Consider the following 16749-nt stretch of genomic DNA (forward strand, 5'->3'; position numbering starts at 1 on the left):
GTGCCTGTGTGAGATGCATAAAGCCCCAACAGGAGCAAACAATGCTGCCGAGCTGGAGAGGAAAGCAATCAACCTCTGATCGCAGCCATCATCTTGTTTACAGTCATGATCCATTTAACCTATTAGCTCTCAGCTGCGCTTGAAAATTACTTACAGAGAAACAATCGCTCCGAGACAAATAGAGGGAGAGCACAAATGAGTGAGGTATTAATCAGCAAGAAACAGCAAATTCCTCAATTCTGCAATGTTACCAAAGTCTAAAAACAACCCATAGATGTTTCTACTCCTCAAAAAACCTCTGAACACTGCTCTTTAAAAATAGAATATGTTCCCAATATGCACTGGGATTTATTTTTGGACTGCACACGAGCCAAAAGTGGGCTATGGATTAGGCACACTTTGCTTTTTGATGATGAAGCACACAGCAGTAGGAGGCGTCTTTGAAACTCTCTCCAGCCTTTTGAAGCCCCCTCTCGTCTGTCCCAGCGATGCGACTGAGCGCTCATCTCTCCTCGTTTGTTCGGAGGCTGTCTCGAGCTCCGAGCTCAGCACTCGGCTAATGGGTGAGCGGCAAATGAAGGCTCATATTCGCAGGGATCATATTTCATTATGTTTCATTAAGACAAGGCTAAATGATCGCGCCTTGCAGGGCATTTTGGTTTCTGGACTTCATTGTACACATCAGTGAAACACACAACATTGCAGAACTAAAAAAGTGCTGCATCATAAGAAAGCTGCTGATTGCGGGACAGCTGCTCCAGACTCAGGACGTTAGGACGAAGCAAAGTTTGCAACTGTCAAGCTGTTACGACCGGTGCATCTGCCAGAGAAAGGCTAATTAGCGGGCCATTGAGAAGAGCTGACTTGTAAACATTAACAAGGCCAGAGCAGGACAAGGAAAACATTACTGGAGATGCTGCGGTGCTCATGGGGGCAAACTAAACATTATGGACGTAATCATTAAGATAATATCTTACTGTACCCAAAGGAGGCCGACTTCCACTTGCGGCAGGGGACGACTCTTCTGCAGCCTGCAGACACCAACCTCCCAGGATTCTCGTTGACTTCCACGGGCAGGGACGCATGTCTCCTGCAGAAGGACAAAACGTATTACAACAGGGCACACTTCTCAGACTGTTGATTTACAAGGACAGATATTAAAGAAAACCTTTCAATGTGAAGAGACCGCTCTGAATGAAAATCATCCCTTTTCCCTCAGAGGGTTCCCACTGGGGGTTTCTTTGACTTTGGTCTGTTTTTCACTTTTGTGTTCTTCATTTTTCAACATTGGAGAACGGTGCTGTATCATACTCCTGTTATATAATACATGTGGCAAACATGTACATGTCACTGCCTCTTCGTAACAGAGCAGTGATCACAGGATAAACAGTAAAACATGTGTCTAACCAGAGCACACGCCACAACATGTGATATTACTGATACATAATGACACATGAGAGCAAAGCTGAGCTGAGTTTGTTGTAAAATTTACTACCTAAAAGACAAAATCAGTGTTTTGTGTGAATTAAATGTGTATTTCCTGCTGGTGGTGCGTGCAGCCCCACATCCAAAGACATCTATCACATTTTATAATTGTTTGTTACAGTATTCTTGCATAACCTGCAGATGAATCTAAAAAAATCAACTCTTTTGTAAAGTTAACAAAGTCGCTCTGCCTTGTTTTATTCAGACTTGCTACTTATTGGTAAGTATTGCTATTGGTAGAAGGCAAACATGACCATTACAGCTGTTATACCAGTCCAGCTGTGCATCAAACCTTATATTTTTTCAAAGATTCATCTCCTGTGCCGGAAATGAATCACTTCCTTTCTCCTATTGAAGGCAGCGTGCTAACAGATAGCTCCGATACTGAGTCACCGTAGTGTCCTATCTGACCTGAGGAAGCAGCGCTGCTCAGTGGGAATATAATCACCTCCTGTCTTTAAGAGCAACAATGACTGAAGTAAGGCTGGTGATTAAATAGCTGTTATTGCTAAAACCGGCTACAGCAGTGGGAAATCTTTCAAATGTCTCCTTTAAAATGTCATTCTTTTTTAATGCTAGGCTAAATGTTTTGAGTTATTTATATATTATAAAGCCCAAGTTTAACCTATACATTGTTTGTACAACCTTACATGAACTTTATTACAACTACGTGCACATCTTCTCAACAACTATTAATGTATTTCAGTTGAACTTTGATAATGTATTTTGCACGCTGGCTTATCCTATAGTCCTAATAAAATGTTTTTGGATTCTGGGACCAGTGCATAGAAAAACATAGAAAGTAACAGACCACTGCTGAAAGTCGCTCAGGAAATATGAATACGCTACACACACAAAAAAAAAAAATTGACCAGAGCAAAGAAAAGGTTTCATGTGTGGAAGGTTCATCTGCAGTGAATGTGCGACTTCACACTTCAGTGCACTGAGGTTAAAGCGTTTTCGTCCTCCTCTGATCCTCCTGATTGTTCAGTGAAAGTCTCATCTCCTTCCACTGGACAACCATTTCTGCAGAGACATTTTCTTTTTCAAACTGTTGTTTGTTAAGGTTTTCACTGAGCCGTGCCACCTTTGGGCGAGCTGTCCCACGACGGGCCAGGCACATTTCTCAGGCTGTCAATTTGCAGTCAAACACCAAAAACCGAGCTATCTCTCTGCGGGAGTGAGGTCTTCATCAAAAACATGAAGCTACATCTGGCTTGATACAGAGCACCATCAAGCCTAAAGAAAGTGAAGATGTAAAAACAACTAACTGGTAATTATCCAAGCAAATAAAACCACACTCCAAATATTACATAACACTCGACTTCATCCCTTTAAATTACAGTTAAACACTTTGTAAAAAGCATTTGTTCCAAAAATATAATTATCCTTCATTCTTTCACACAGCTTGTACTGCGGCTCTGTATAACAAACCCTGCACTGAAGCCCTGTGTAATATCAGTGGCTAATTGTGTCATGGCTGCTGCTATTTGCTGCTGTTTCGGCATAATGAATTATTAATTTCAAAAATGCTAATGTCTCTGCTCTGGCTGAGTTGGGAGCTGTGAACCTTGAATTAGTCTGAAATTTCTGCAATTAGTTAGTATGATAGTGCTGCAGAGTGTCAGGCCTTGTTCAAGACCTGTCAACGCAATGACTCAAGCACAAGCACCCATGGTTCATTAGAAAAAACACCAGATAGAGATGTATTATGACTTTACACCCATGCCATTCATTGTCTTTACTTTATTTCTGCAAACACTGCACAGACATGCTGCGTTTACCACGATTCTTGTGGAGGGAAGTTGTTTTCTGCACAATGCCTGATGGAAAGCGCTGAAATCCAGTCTGCTCAGTCAAAAGAGACTCGTACAAGCACAAAGATGGCAGGCTCAGTCCCACTCATTCAGGTTAAGCATCCCTCTCCATAGCAACAAGAGGTAGTGAAGGACACAAGAGAAAATGATAGGTTTGTGTGATCCCTCTGGAGAGCGCAGGCTGAGGTTGAGAGACAGAACTATAGGCAGGTCCTCGAACACACTGTCGCACTGTCACCGCTCATTCCTGCAGACAGAAATCAGCTCAGCTGCCCTGACACGTACTGTTGCCGCACCAGGCGACCGCACTGCCTCTTTCAAAGTTAGATTTTTGTGTGTGAATTAAACACAGTTCAGTCCACACATTGTGGCGTTTTAGAGAAATGCCCTGCCTGCAGGTACATGTAGGAAACTGCAGCTCCAAAGCCGTTTCTGCAAATACCTCGTCTGTTGGAAGCAAAAGATGTTGCATGAGCACAGCTTCTTTGCTTCCATTTGAAAGCGTATGGTAATTCCTATAGCGTGTCATTGTGCTTTATAAATGATCCCACAATCCTTTTGCTGTAAATATGACAACAAGTTGGCCTGAAATAATGTTTAAATTGATTGGAAACACTTTGCTTATTAGAGTTCTTTAGAGACACACTGTTAGAGGGGGGTTTAACCTCCACAACAACAGCCAAGCAAAGCTTTACCCTCCTCATTGTCATCTCAACAATAATGCAGGGAGGGCTTTATAATCCCTGCCTCTGTTTGCCCAACTCTCTGTGGATTTTTATTGGGAAATAAAGAGCTGCAGAAGCTCTCCAGAACAGCCCCAGTCAGTCACTATACTGCAGCTCTTTGACAAGCTGCTCTGGCCTTCGAATGTATCAGACCAAGCATGTGCAATTAAAAAAAAAAAAAAGAGAAGGGAGAAAGAGAGAGAGAAAGTGCACTGTTCACAAGACCAGGCAGTCATGGATATACCACCGCAAGCCACATGAAATTTCAATTAGTCCCTCTGTAGCCGACCACTCCAAATGAGACAACTCCCATCCATCACAATACACAAGCTCAACAGGCACAAGTAAACAGGTATAAATAACACAAATGGACTTTCAAAAACTGCTCAGCAGCAGACAAGAGCACTCTCATCCTCCACTCGCATGGCAATTGGAGTGATAAAGTGTCAGGTTGGTCCTCAGATGAAGGCCTTTTGTCATGTGCTGCTATAGTCTGGCTTTATGAATGAGGGGCTGTACAGAAGTGCATCAGGGAGCGGGAGAACATCTTATCATCAGACATTCACCGAAGAACAATCCAATAAAAGCGGGTCACTGAGGCTGTTGAGTGCTTTGCGTTGCTGCCTATCTCACCCAGGTTCTAATCACGTCTGAATGAAGCCATCCATTCTGATTAGAGAAGAGCACACCAATTAAACAGCGCCATGTTGTTATTCCTCTCTCATTAGCCATGGAGTGTGTATGCGAATAATCCCCCCCCAATCACCGACAGGGCCAATCTTTCTCTCTTGACACACACTCCTCATACACATGCACACTCAAACTTCTATCAAACCAGTGCAAAGAAATCCTTTGGGAGCCCGGTTTATTTATTTATAGCGCCTGTGCCAAGTTCAGTGGCTTTTCCATTATTAATGATAATGAAACCTACCAAGCCATGTAACACACAAATTTTTTTTAGAACAGTCGGAGCTCAGTTGTGTCATGGTGTGGCATATTAACAGGGCGAGAGATGTAAGTGACTGTAAGTCTGCTGTGTGTTGTCAGCTGAGTGCTGTGCTGGCAGTTGCAGCGATTTTAAACAGCTCTCAGCTCTGATACAAAAGGGAACTCAGTGCCAGGATGAGCCACGTGACAGAAATTCACAGTAACAGTCACAGTAATTTGAAACTGGCTGATGCTTCACACTAAAGAGACACGCTGCTGAATATTTACACAGATATATTTATACTGTATCCATATCATAGGGGAAAGCATAACGTTTTTCACTGCCGCTTATAATAGTGCAGCACAGTATGGAGATACTGTAAATCATGGACTTTTTATGAGCAACTGGAGACCCAATTATGAAATTCAACCACTACTGAGTACTTAATATTAAAAATTGAAATCACGGCACTGACGTATTTCCTTTGGATCTTATCTATCTTAATTTGAAACTCAAGCTTTCAATTATCTAGATGCTTTTCCTTGGAACGTCTGACCGATCAGACCCAAATCTGACCCATTTGAGACTGACTGCTTGGTTTTGGTAAAAATTTCACAAATCCAACTTGAGCATTTTAACTTACTTTACTTTATTTGAAATTTAGAGTAAGAAAAATACAAACTAAATCCGACTGGATTATACTATGTTGTTATAGAATAGAATAGATAAATGAAACAAAAGTTAAGCTGCAAACAGTGTTAATCGGAACTAAATATGAACTTTCACTTGTGTCCACTAGGTAGAGCCGAACACCACTAAACAGGCACAACTGGGCACGTTTCAGACCACGCAAAGAAAATGTAAAATAAACCAAAAGATTGTCACCCAACAATTATTTCCTTATTTCAGTAGGGGGCACTGTGGGTAGACTTCATTAGATTCATCGTGAATTTGGTGAAGATTCGACACAGTATGCTGCTGACAGTATGATGTAATTAAGGCCACTTCCTGTTTCAAACTTCACAGCTCCCCTTGACTACAAACTTTTGTAGTCAAGGGCGATGCTACAATTTTCACAATGTAGCATCAGCAGCGGGGGCGTCGCCAAGACACCAAAATATAATGGAGCTACAGTAAATGCAACTCCTGTCGGGAATATAAGACACCGTTATGACCATGTCCTTATAAAACTGCTGACAATGTTCGCACTAAATCATCATCAAGACTTTGACAAAGTATTTTTGAAGAGGGTCTGGAAGAGTAAATCAAAGAGTGAAACATGATATTTAATTTTGCCATTAGGCTTTGCTATGACTATTACTGAATATTGGCAAATAAATGTGTTAAGAGTGGGACTCTTAGTGAAATATTGGAGGAGCAGTCTGGACAGTGTGTCCCAGAGTTTTTCATGGTGAATCATCAAAATTTGCAGCAATGTAACAGGTTAGGCTCTGTGACGAAACCTCAAAAGCTTTGCAATTGACCATTGTTAGGGTTTTAAGATTAAACTGGTCAAACAAGATGTTGGCCGATTCCCTGTTGGGTTTAGACTATAGGTGCAAGAGGCACCTTCTTTTGGTTTTCTTGCTATGGTAGATGTGCCTATTGAATTTCATGCATGTACTGTAGGTGAAACACACTGTGGTGTAGCGCTAAATGTTTCCTGAGTATTTGAGCCTAAGAAGATTGTCAAATTATGATTTTCATTCAGAAATAATGAGAAACAGTAAGGCCTCAACAGTCCACACTCTTCAGTGTCTGGGCTCTAATTATCAAGTATTTGAGACTGTACAACTTTAAATTGTCCTCTTGAAATTTTAAAGAGGGGAATTCAATCTGTACAAATTTAGTGAAATATTTCTATGCTACAAATTCTGTTATGTGTGTTCAGGTTTTCATATGATTCAAATTCTTTGCCTCCATAAGCAGCAGCAAAAGTATTGGAGCTCTTCTCTGGCTACTGGTGTGTTTCTTGAATATATGGGCCTGTTTTTTATAGCATGCCATTAATGTCTTTGTTGAGGAACCACTTTGCTGATCCACACTGAGCTCTCTCTGTGCTACTTGTCCTTGTGTGTGTGTGTGTGTGTGTGTGTGTGTGTGTGTGTGTGTGTGTGTGTGTCAAGTATGAAAACCAATGAGGGCTCCTGGTGGATCCTCATCGAATCAGCCACTTTCAACCAAAACTAAGCCCCAGAGCACTACATAAATAACCAGTTGGCAAAGAAAATTAGGGAAAACTTTTTTTTTTAATTAAACTGATCATTCACAGAGTGAGGATGCTTAATTTTAAAATCTATTTGTTGGATAAGTTTCTAAACCCATAATTTATTTAAAAGGGAATTGCCGTTTTTTACAATCTGGACCTTATTTCTAGCATAAAATATGATCATTTACTCACCCAGATAACTTTGGTGTCATTATGAGTCCTTCCGATGAAATTAGCTCCAACCGAGTATCACACGAGAGGGAGTGCTGTTGTACTGTAGCCTAGCTATATCAGCACGGGTGTGATTCGGTCGTCGGCACGAGGCCGCAGGCAGATAATCACACCCGTGTAGACATACGGTACAACAGCGTGAAGACATACAGAGACGTTATCGATACCGTATTACATTTGTTTATCTGCTATGTAATCAATATAAACACAGTTGAAGCTAAGTAGCTGAGCTACGTGGCTAACAACAGCTAACGCTAATATCAAAACACATCGCCGTCAAAACGTATTTGCCCTCGCGGCGATTTTTTTTCCAGCCGGGTTTAGTAGAGATTTATCGCCACATCAGTGGAAAAGCGCCATTGGACGGACCAGGTCAGGTCCGGGTTTTAATGTTCAGGTCCGTTTATAACTGTAGTAGCAGCAGAGAGGTGGGGCAGCTCCTGTATGGGGAGCGTGGCTCTGACTTAGATCCTGTCCAGCTGAACAGCGGAGTGATAATTGTCTGTAAAAAGTCGCAGTGCTGTATATCAGCACTCATGGCAGAGCGATCGCTCTGACTCATGGAACGTCTCTTGTCCAATCAAATTGCTCGGTTGGGACCGGTCGGAACTAACTATTGTATAAATCCCAAGGGGGCAGTTGTCGGTCTGAGAAGTGAAGCTCACTTCCGCGTTCAAAAAACTGCAATCCCCTCGGATTCCTCTGGGGGCTGGTGTCAGAAGGGAGCATTCCCCATAGACCCCCATGTTAAAATCGCCGACTTTACATCCTCAGTAAACATGTTAAAAGCCTGGTGTCAGAACGTTTTTTCGTCTCAATCGATAGTTTCTACCCCCGCACACACTCTGAGGGGGGAGAATTTTTTTGTAACTCTACAGTTTTACTGTTATTAGGTTAAAACTCTGGCCAATCAGGGCGCGGAAACATTGAGTGACAGGTCCGGAGCGGTTCGGAGACAGGCTGCTTCGAGGCCAGTGGGCGGGTTCTCGGCCGGCCAATCCACCATGGCGCTGTCCAGGCCGCCATATTTGAGTCACAAAAACGACTCCCCAAAACCAATGGGTGACGTCACGGACGCTACGTCCATTCTTTTTACAGTCTATGATAAATCCACATACTGTAATGCGAATATATGGGGCAGCGGAATGCAGCCTCTAAATAACACATTATCTACAGCGAAACTTGTTCATTTCACCAATATTTTGTTATGATACGCCAGTGCTATTCCCCTTTGAGTCCGGGGTTACCTACTGTAACCTCTGACCTGGATAATTTCGTCGGAAGGACTTGTAATGACACCAAAGTTATCTGGGTGAGTAAATGATCGCATTTTATGCTAGAAATAAGGTCCAGATTGTAAAAAACGGCAATTCCTCTTTAATTATGACATGATTTTTATAAGAAAATACACATACTATAATTTAAAGTCGTAATTTCCCTTTGAATGCATGTATTAACTGATGCCTTTGTGATGTCTTCCATTCAACTTTGTTTATAGGTTCGCCAAATTGTTATTGACTAATGATCTAGTCTTGTCTGATGTCTTGAGACTTTTCACGGATTTCTACCGCCAGTGTCTTCACTCTGTCTGCAATCAGCAGATCAGTTCAAAAAATGTCACAGCTTTTGCATCCAACTCCAATGTATGAAGCTGCCAAACATGTCCAATGATCCAAACTGTGGCATTGGAGGACTGAACCTGCAGCTCATACAGTAGCACAGCGACAGTCCTGGCAACACAAGCCTCATATTAATGAAGGGAGGATTCTGGGAACTGTGGCCAAATTCAGAACCAAGGACGGCACACAGAACGGCGCTGCCATCCCGGAGGTGTCCGACCACATCAAAGCATCAATTTGGTGAGATGGGATTGTTTGCTTCTGAAGCCTTGCCCTCTATTTCTATTTCTATGCTTTTATACTGCAGCACCATCAGCAGCAGCAGTAGCAGCTCGGCCTGTGAGACACAGAAAAAAAATATGTGTCCTGATCTGATTAGATCTTCTCATGATGTCAATATACTTTATAACACATCTTTTGCATCTGTCTGCAGGAGAAGAAGAAAATAGCCCAAATGACTTCCTCTGCATGATGATGATAAAAAATATTTCCTCTTCAGCATGGCATGCTATTTTACCAATCTGACACTTTTAATTGACAATTGAATCATGACATTTATTCATTTAATTAATTGAAGAAACCGTCGATAATGATGATGGTCAAAATTAAAAATCATTACAGTCACCACACAGGGTTTCAGCCACATCATGTCGCCCAAATGTAGTCGGAAAAAAAAAGGCCGGAAAAGAACATTTTGGTTGTTTTGTTTTGTTGGTCCCATTTTCCAATAAATACTTTTTGACGGTTTTCATTTATCAACACTGGGGGCTGCAGAGTGACACTGAACGCCGGTGATAGCGGTGAAACTGATTGTGCAACCCTCATGTTTAAGACTTACCAGTGTGAAACAGTACATTACTGAGAGCTGAATTGCTTAGTATTTCTGAAAATCCCTCTATTGTCCACAAGCAATTCCACCCGAGGCAAAAAAGTTTTGCAACCGAAAACACTTTCTAACTTTCTGAATCTTCAAACAGCACACACATCGCATCATTCAGCCATTTTGGGTGAGTTCCTACCTCCGACAAAAGGTGTTAAAAACTCATGAAGTACATTGTTATTCAACTGATTTTATACAGTTCATATTAAACTTTGATATAACCTATTTCTGCACCTTTTTCTTTTTTTTTTGTCCCGGCACACTACAGTTGGTGGGGATGCTACAGAGTTCACTTCACATCTCTCCCTCTTGCATGCACACAGCATTTGCTGGGATGGTACAAAGACAAAGACTGACACACATCTCCAGGCTGTGGCCCTGTAGATTTGCTTCAACTTTGTAATGGGACATTTAAAGCAGAAGAGAACGCGGCCTGGGGAGCAGCACAGACAGTGGAGCACCTAAGGAAAGAACAAGCATGGCCTGGAAAACTTTGACTAAAACACGGGACAGGCTTTGCTACACTCTCTTCAACTTGTCTAGACACCGTCGGGTCCTTGATACACAGTGCAACGGAGGCAGAGGAAGAGGCTGTTTGGTTCCCCGAAGAGAAAGAAGCTGCGTGTGTTTACCAGCTGAGAGAAGAACATCGACTTTCTACATGCAAGCAATATTTTCTTTAACTCAGGGTGAAGATGTGGGCCGCCTTAAAGCTGTATAGTGAATCCATCTTCACTGTCAGCAGACACACCCCTACAAATCTCCAGCCACAGAAGTTCACAGGGCCTGACAAGCTAACAACACTGGAATGTGACCTTGGCCTCCACTCCACTAAAAAACTCATCATTTCCTCCACAAACACCAACAACGTGTCGTGGCACCACGTCAGGCCTGCTTCAGTCCCTCAGACAGAGGAAAAGCTCACTCTGAACAGCACCATGATCCTTAAGTTATTCAGCTTTATGCTGAATCAAAAGACTTACATAACACCAGCAGTCTTCACCAATGCATTTTTTTTCTCCAAGCAGTTTGACTTTAAAAGGAGAAGAATAACAACAACACGCTGATGTGAAATCCCGAGAAGATGAGGACAGAATAAGTTCTTCAAGCTGGACGTACCTGACCATTCTGGATGCGTCACATTCAGACCTGCAAGACAGAAAGAAAAAAAAAAACACTGGTTCAAAGATTTTGTTGAGCAGATAGAAACAAGGGTGCTGCACTACGGCTGTAATGAAGCTAATGACATGTACAGTGATATAAAACGACTCAGTGACCACCATCGCTTGATTCAGCAATTGCATTATAGTGGTTAAAGTTTAGCTGTCTTCCACTTTGAAGAAGATCAAACTGCTCCCCAGAAAAGAAAAAAAACATAGCTGCAGTTTAAATTCCTGCAACATCTTAAATGTTGACATTCAGATATGTCAACATTGATATTCTGAATGTGTAAAAAATGTCTCCTCCATCAATGCCGCGCTTATACAAAGCATCTTGCCCCTGTGGATACAGCTTCCTTTATTAGGTTTGATCAGATTTATGGTCATCTCTGAGGCCATAGTTAGCAGCTGTATGATCGGATACAGAGAACCTACTATTATTATGGAGTTCAATGTAATTTCAAAGGCCACACTTGAATTCATAATTCCAGTTTATAGTTCAAAGGTATTCTAATGAACAGTGGCTGAAATCAGTTAAGAAAAGTAATAACAGATTAATGTCTGATAATCACCAAGATACAAAGAGCAAAAGAACAGGTTTAATCAATAGCTAATAAAATGAACTGTGTAATGAATGATGGTGGGAAACAATGTGTTTTGGCTATTTACTATAAGGTTATACTAATCAGTACAGCCATACCAGTAAAGTCTTATAGTAAATAGCCAAAATACATTAGTACATTAATGATACCTACAAGTTATATTTTAAAGTTTAAATATTTTCATCTCTCATTGTTAACCCAGTTATGGAGCATGGTAATTATATAATCTTTATTTCTGTATGCCTCACTGGACATTTTCCTGGTCAGAGCCTGAAAATAATGAAAAATTACAAAAATGTTCTAATGCACTTCTTCTGCTGGAGTTGGTATTGGACTCAGCTTGTAGACGTAAAAGATTGTGCATAAGAACAAAGGGAAACGTGACAAAGAAAGAACAAAAAAAACACATGGATGATACCGACTCCAGTAAAGGAAACATTACAGAAGTGTTTCTAGCTGTTTCATTTCCCTCTGGGCCACCGCACATTTCAGGTCTATTCCTTTAGTCTAAACCTGAGGCAGGTAATTATCTACACAGCATTAATATTCTATTATAATCGACACCCATGTGGATATAATATTTGTCAGTCAAAATTCAAAATAGATGAATGTGGATTACTCAGCAATGTTTTCATTATAATAATAATAATAATAACAGCAAAGACATCATTGGGAATGTTTTAATATCTGTTATCCTGTGTGTATGACGCTGCAGGATACTGTCCTCAATACATATTTTATATTCTGTAAATTAAACTACATTATATATAAAACATTAGATGATTTACAGAATAGTTGTATAGTTATGTTTTAAGGTGTGTGTCTGAGAGAGGAAACTGCAGGTTTCTAGGCTGGCGTGTGACTTATGATTTATGATTCTATTATTTTAAGAGGGACTGAGAGTAGTTTGTGTGTGGTTGTGTGTGTCTAAGTGTGGGTCTGAGTGTGTGAGTCCAGAGATCACACCAGGGATAAAGTCATATTGTTACAAAAGGGAGATTTTTCTTGTTTACTCCAATTTTGCCTGGTGTCTATTTGTTGATCCTCATGGCTCTGACAATTTGACCCATGGTCTGGTCGTACGTCTCTCTGAAGCACTAAAAGCAGGTCTGCTTGTGAAAAAAAACAAACCTTTTCTCTCTGTTTCCCATCAGTTTGATGGTGGGAAGAGGAAGGAAAGAAGGTGAATTTCCTGGGTCCACTACTCTATGCGTCCTTTACTGAACATATGAACTCCTTCAATGGTTTGTGACTGACGACCGGCCGGGGATTTTCTGCTGCAACATAACAATGTCACCTGTGCGGTCTCAGACATCACACAGCTCGGTTTCATCAAAAAATATTTCGACACATCACAAGTAGGAAAAAGAACAAGAAGTGTAAATAATACAAATACTGATGGCTGAATTCCATTAAGCTACAATGTGAGCGCTGTTCCAGGTGGCCTTGCTTTTTGAAGTCCTATTCATTTTCACCAGAGACAATTTTCAAAGCCTGAGAGCTGGAGCTCTTCCATGCCCTCAATGACCGTGGCGCGAAAGTCTTAAAAACATAAATTACAATGACCAAGCTTAAAATTTTGTTACATTAAGTTCTAATGAAAACAGAAAAAGCAATCTACAGCTTTAAAAAATTGGATTCTGGGACAACGTAACATTGGATGAATTCAGTGATGGGGGCTGTGTTTTATTCCTATAGCTGCAATGATGAAGCATTTCTTCAGCTTCTTCTCCATAGCAACAGCAGCCAAGGCTCATGTATTGTATACTATACAATGTGTGCATATAAATACTATACGCCTATGTAGTGCAACATTATATGACTATAGACTTGTGTTTCCAAAATGAGCTACATTGAGGATTTAATCAAAAGAAATGGGTTGAAAGACTGAAAAAACACTTTCTGAATCTGTGGCTCCTCCAACGTCTCAACCCGATTCTTTCACGTCGTTGCACTGTCACATTGTCATGGATTATGTAGTTAACGCTACTGTGTCCTGATGCTCTTCCCATTCTGCTGCAGGTGCAATAAAGCCTCCAACAGTGCTGAGTGTTTCAATGGCAGAGCTCACTTTACTTGGATGTATATATGGATATTTTGAGGACATACTTTACAACAAACCTTTTTTTAAACGCATCATGTAGTACTAGTAAAAACACATCAACCCATCAGTCTGATGCATCTTTGGGTGAGTGTATATGCTGCTGTATACACTCTGCGTTTCTATCGTGAAATATCATAGACCCTTTTTAGAGACGGTCTGCAGTAAATGGCTTTCTAACAGCACGGGAAGTACTCTTTACACCACAGAAATAAAACATAGCCTGTTCCGTGAACCATAGCACTGGGAAGTAGTAAAACAACTGCATGGCTGCATCAGGGCAACATTTATGAGCCCCCCCTCCCTTGTTGCCTCTTCACTTTCCACATGAAGAAAACAATGAGGTATTCATGGTGAGAAGACAATACGGGGACTGACGATACCAGTAGGTGTTGTAGCTGCAAAGGGCTGCACTGTTCAGCTTCATGTTGAGTTGGCTTGAGGAAATAATGATGCTCTCTGTTGCGTAATGCTTTTGGCTAAATCTCAGTCGGCTGGGTGATTTCCCCCCCCCCTCCTTTCTCACCGCTCTTATTGGTAACTTTACTTGTTTGTTTTTCTCTTTACTCCAGAATCACTGGTGTGATACGACGAGTGATTAGCGATTGAGCATCTACTTCCCATCGTCTCTCATATCGACAAAGACGTCCAAGTATCCTTTAATTACACCATGAAGCACAGAATAAACTTGAAAGCGGCCGGCAGTGCTGCTTTCATTACAGCAAAACCCACATTATGACTGTGGAATTCAGCTGAAAACCAGAGCTGGGTCAATATAATGCAGTGGTAGAGTGAGATTCATTGACACGCATGCTGCAGTCCAGATCCGATGGCAATTACAGAAGGCATCGATTGCTGTGTATACAATGCATCATCCATAAAAAAAAAGGAAAAAAAAGAAAAAAGAAATGATCAAACCAAACCCATATTTCAGAAATCATTTACTGACTGATATGTTCATCTTCTACACTGCCTCCTGCCCAGTCATGCAGTCCGAACATCCTCAGGGCAAAAAGACAGAGCTGAAGAAGAAGAAGTGGTCAGAACCCTGGACAGCTCCTCTGTCCTGAAGAAAGAAAGAAAGAAAGAAAGAAAGAAAGAAAGAAAGAAAGAAAGAAAGAAAGAAAGAAAGAAAGAAAGAAAGAAAGAAAGAAAGAAAGAAAGAAAGAAAGAAAGACACAACTCTCCCACTACTACGCTACAACTATCTGGGTCATGCCTCGATTATTTTTAGTCCATTGTGCAAAGAGTGTCACACCTGCTCAGAAAACAGCTGGACAGTCTGCTACATCTTCCTCACTGTGAGGCGTCACCAGTCACTGGCTTTCAGGCACAACTTCATCACTTCATTCCCCTTCATTTCTGAGCCACTGGCTTGTTAAGTTAAAGCTGCGGGGGGACAACAGAGACACACTTTACTTTCACTTATCTTCTTTTATTCCCGAATTCTGTGGCACCTGCAGAGCTGCAATTTGCATGAGTGAAAGAGAATCAAGAGACCTCTCGGGGATGTGCTTCTTTTGATTTGAGGTAAATTGCCATATATTGGGCATAACAAAAGTGACACAGCTCTTTCAGAATATATGAATATATGAGGCAGGCACCTTGATGAAGTATTTATTAATATGGCTTGCTGTCTAGACAAGGATCATTTGTCTGGTCATGAAATGAATGAGTTCCGCGTTTTATTGCCTTATCCAAGCAGAATCCATCATCCTTATGATGATAGATATGCAATTGGAAGTTAGAATGGAAGTTAAACTGTTTATCTCCTGCACTGCGCAGAAACAATACTTTCAGCCGAGATTTACTCAGGTACATTCCCAAAGCCTTTTAAATAATGCATGAAATGTCGAGTCCCATTGGACGTATCATTCCACAGGAAGGCCTCCACAAGCTGTGAGATTGGTTTCCCCCTCAGCGCCAAACAGAGATGTCAGATCTCAACCGGCAGAATTAAGACTCCAACCCAGCTGCTGCTTCCTTAAATCAAACCTTACACTGCTGTGCCGTCTTCACTGTCATGTCTGGGTCTTCCGCCTGCCCTTTACATTAACGCATGAGCACATGTGTGTGGTATACATGTGTGCCCCTCTCTGTGCCTCAGATGTAGAGTCTGTTGCAATGAGGACAGTCTGTTTCCTGTTGTGTGTGAGAGAGAGAGAGAGAGAGACTGGACAGAGGGCACACCCAGCGCAAAAAAAAAAAAAAAAAAAAAAATGCTGAGTCAGAGTTTATCAATCTGCCTTTCTGCAAGAGTAAGTGCAACTGGACACGACCGCAGAAACGCACGAGCCGGCTCATTTAATCATAGCTCCCGGCCTCGCTTCAAATGAACTGGAACATCATATACACTGTAGGCCACACACAGCTGCAGCCATTCCTGATGTCCACGCTCCCCTGTTCACAAAAGTGTTTGTGGCCTATTTATAGTGCAACCGTTCCTGTAATTTCAAATACGGCACCGCGCATCATGAAGCCACGGACACTTTCTCTTAAAGCTGTTTTATTCACCCCCCACCTTCCCCAGAGAAGACCTGCACCAGTGTAATTATAAACCCATTATTTGTTTTTCTCTGTAAAATATTGAGTATGAAGAAATGGCTTCTAGCACTTCATCACATTACCGCCCTTATTAAGGCAATAAGAAAGGAAAAGCAGAGTGCTATGGCAATAAAGGAAATACATGTGTGGCTATTTCCTTCCCTCCATTCAGAGGGAAATCAGATAATTACAATTTGTCCAAGTTGTGTGACTCATGAGACGTTTCTAAGTGGGGCTTTTTTTCCAAGTGTGTGTGTGTGTGTGTGCAGGAAATTATAGCGCACACAAAACAATGATGCCAACTTTTCTCCTGCTATATTTTTTTCCTCGATTCTTCAAGTCAAAAATCAGGGCACACAACTTCATCTCTGAATCTGCCAACTAATTATGAGCCACACAGCTGTTTCCAAAGTTACCCCAACAGTTATTAGGTTTATCACACTTTATC

At 41.4% G+C, this 16749-nt stretch overlaps 1 protein-coding gene across 5 annotated transcripts in view; it reads right to left on the minus strand.

Annotated features, from left to right (window-relative positions):
• Window positions 1-16749, minus strand: part of iqsec1a (IQ motif and Sec7 domain ArfGEF 1a) — a 96830-nt gene that overhangs the window by 66136 nt on the left and 13945 nt on the right. For 2 of the 5 annotated variants that reach the window (XM_085782649.1, XM_085782641.1), the window contains exons 2-3: window positions 11014-11043; window positions 983-1090 (exon numbers count right to left, since the gene is read on the minus strand). In XM_085782649.1, the coding sequence (XP_085638775.1) occupies window positions 983-1090; window positions 11014-11043 (138 nt within the window). The remainder of the gene's footprint in view (window positions 1-982; window positions 1091-11013; window positions 11044-16749) is intronic. The other 3 variants (XM_085782650.1, XM_085782642.1, XM_085782643.1) reach the window with 2 other exon arrangements.

The sequence above is a fragment of the Trachurus japonicus genome, chromosome 7 (genome assembly GCF_045865225.1).
Source record: "Trachurus japonicus isolate A0001 chromosome 7, Traja_1.0".
Taxonomy (NCBI): Eukaryota; Metazoa; Chordata; class Actinopteri; order Carangiformes; family Carangidae; genus Trachurus; species Trachurus japonicus.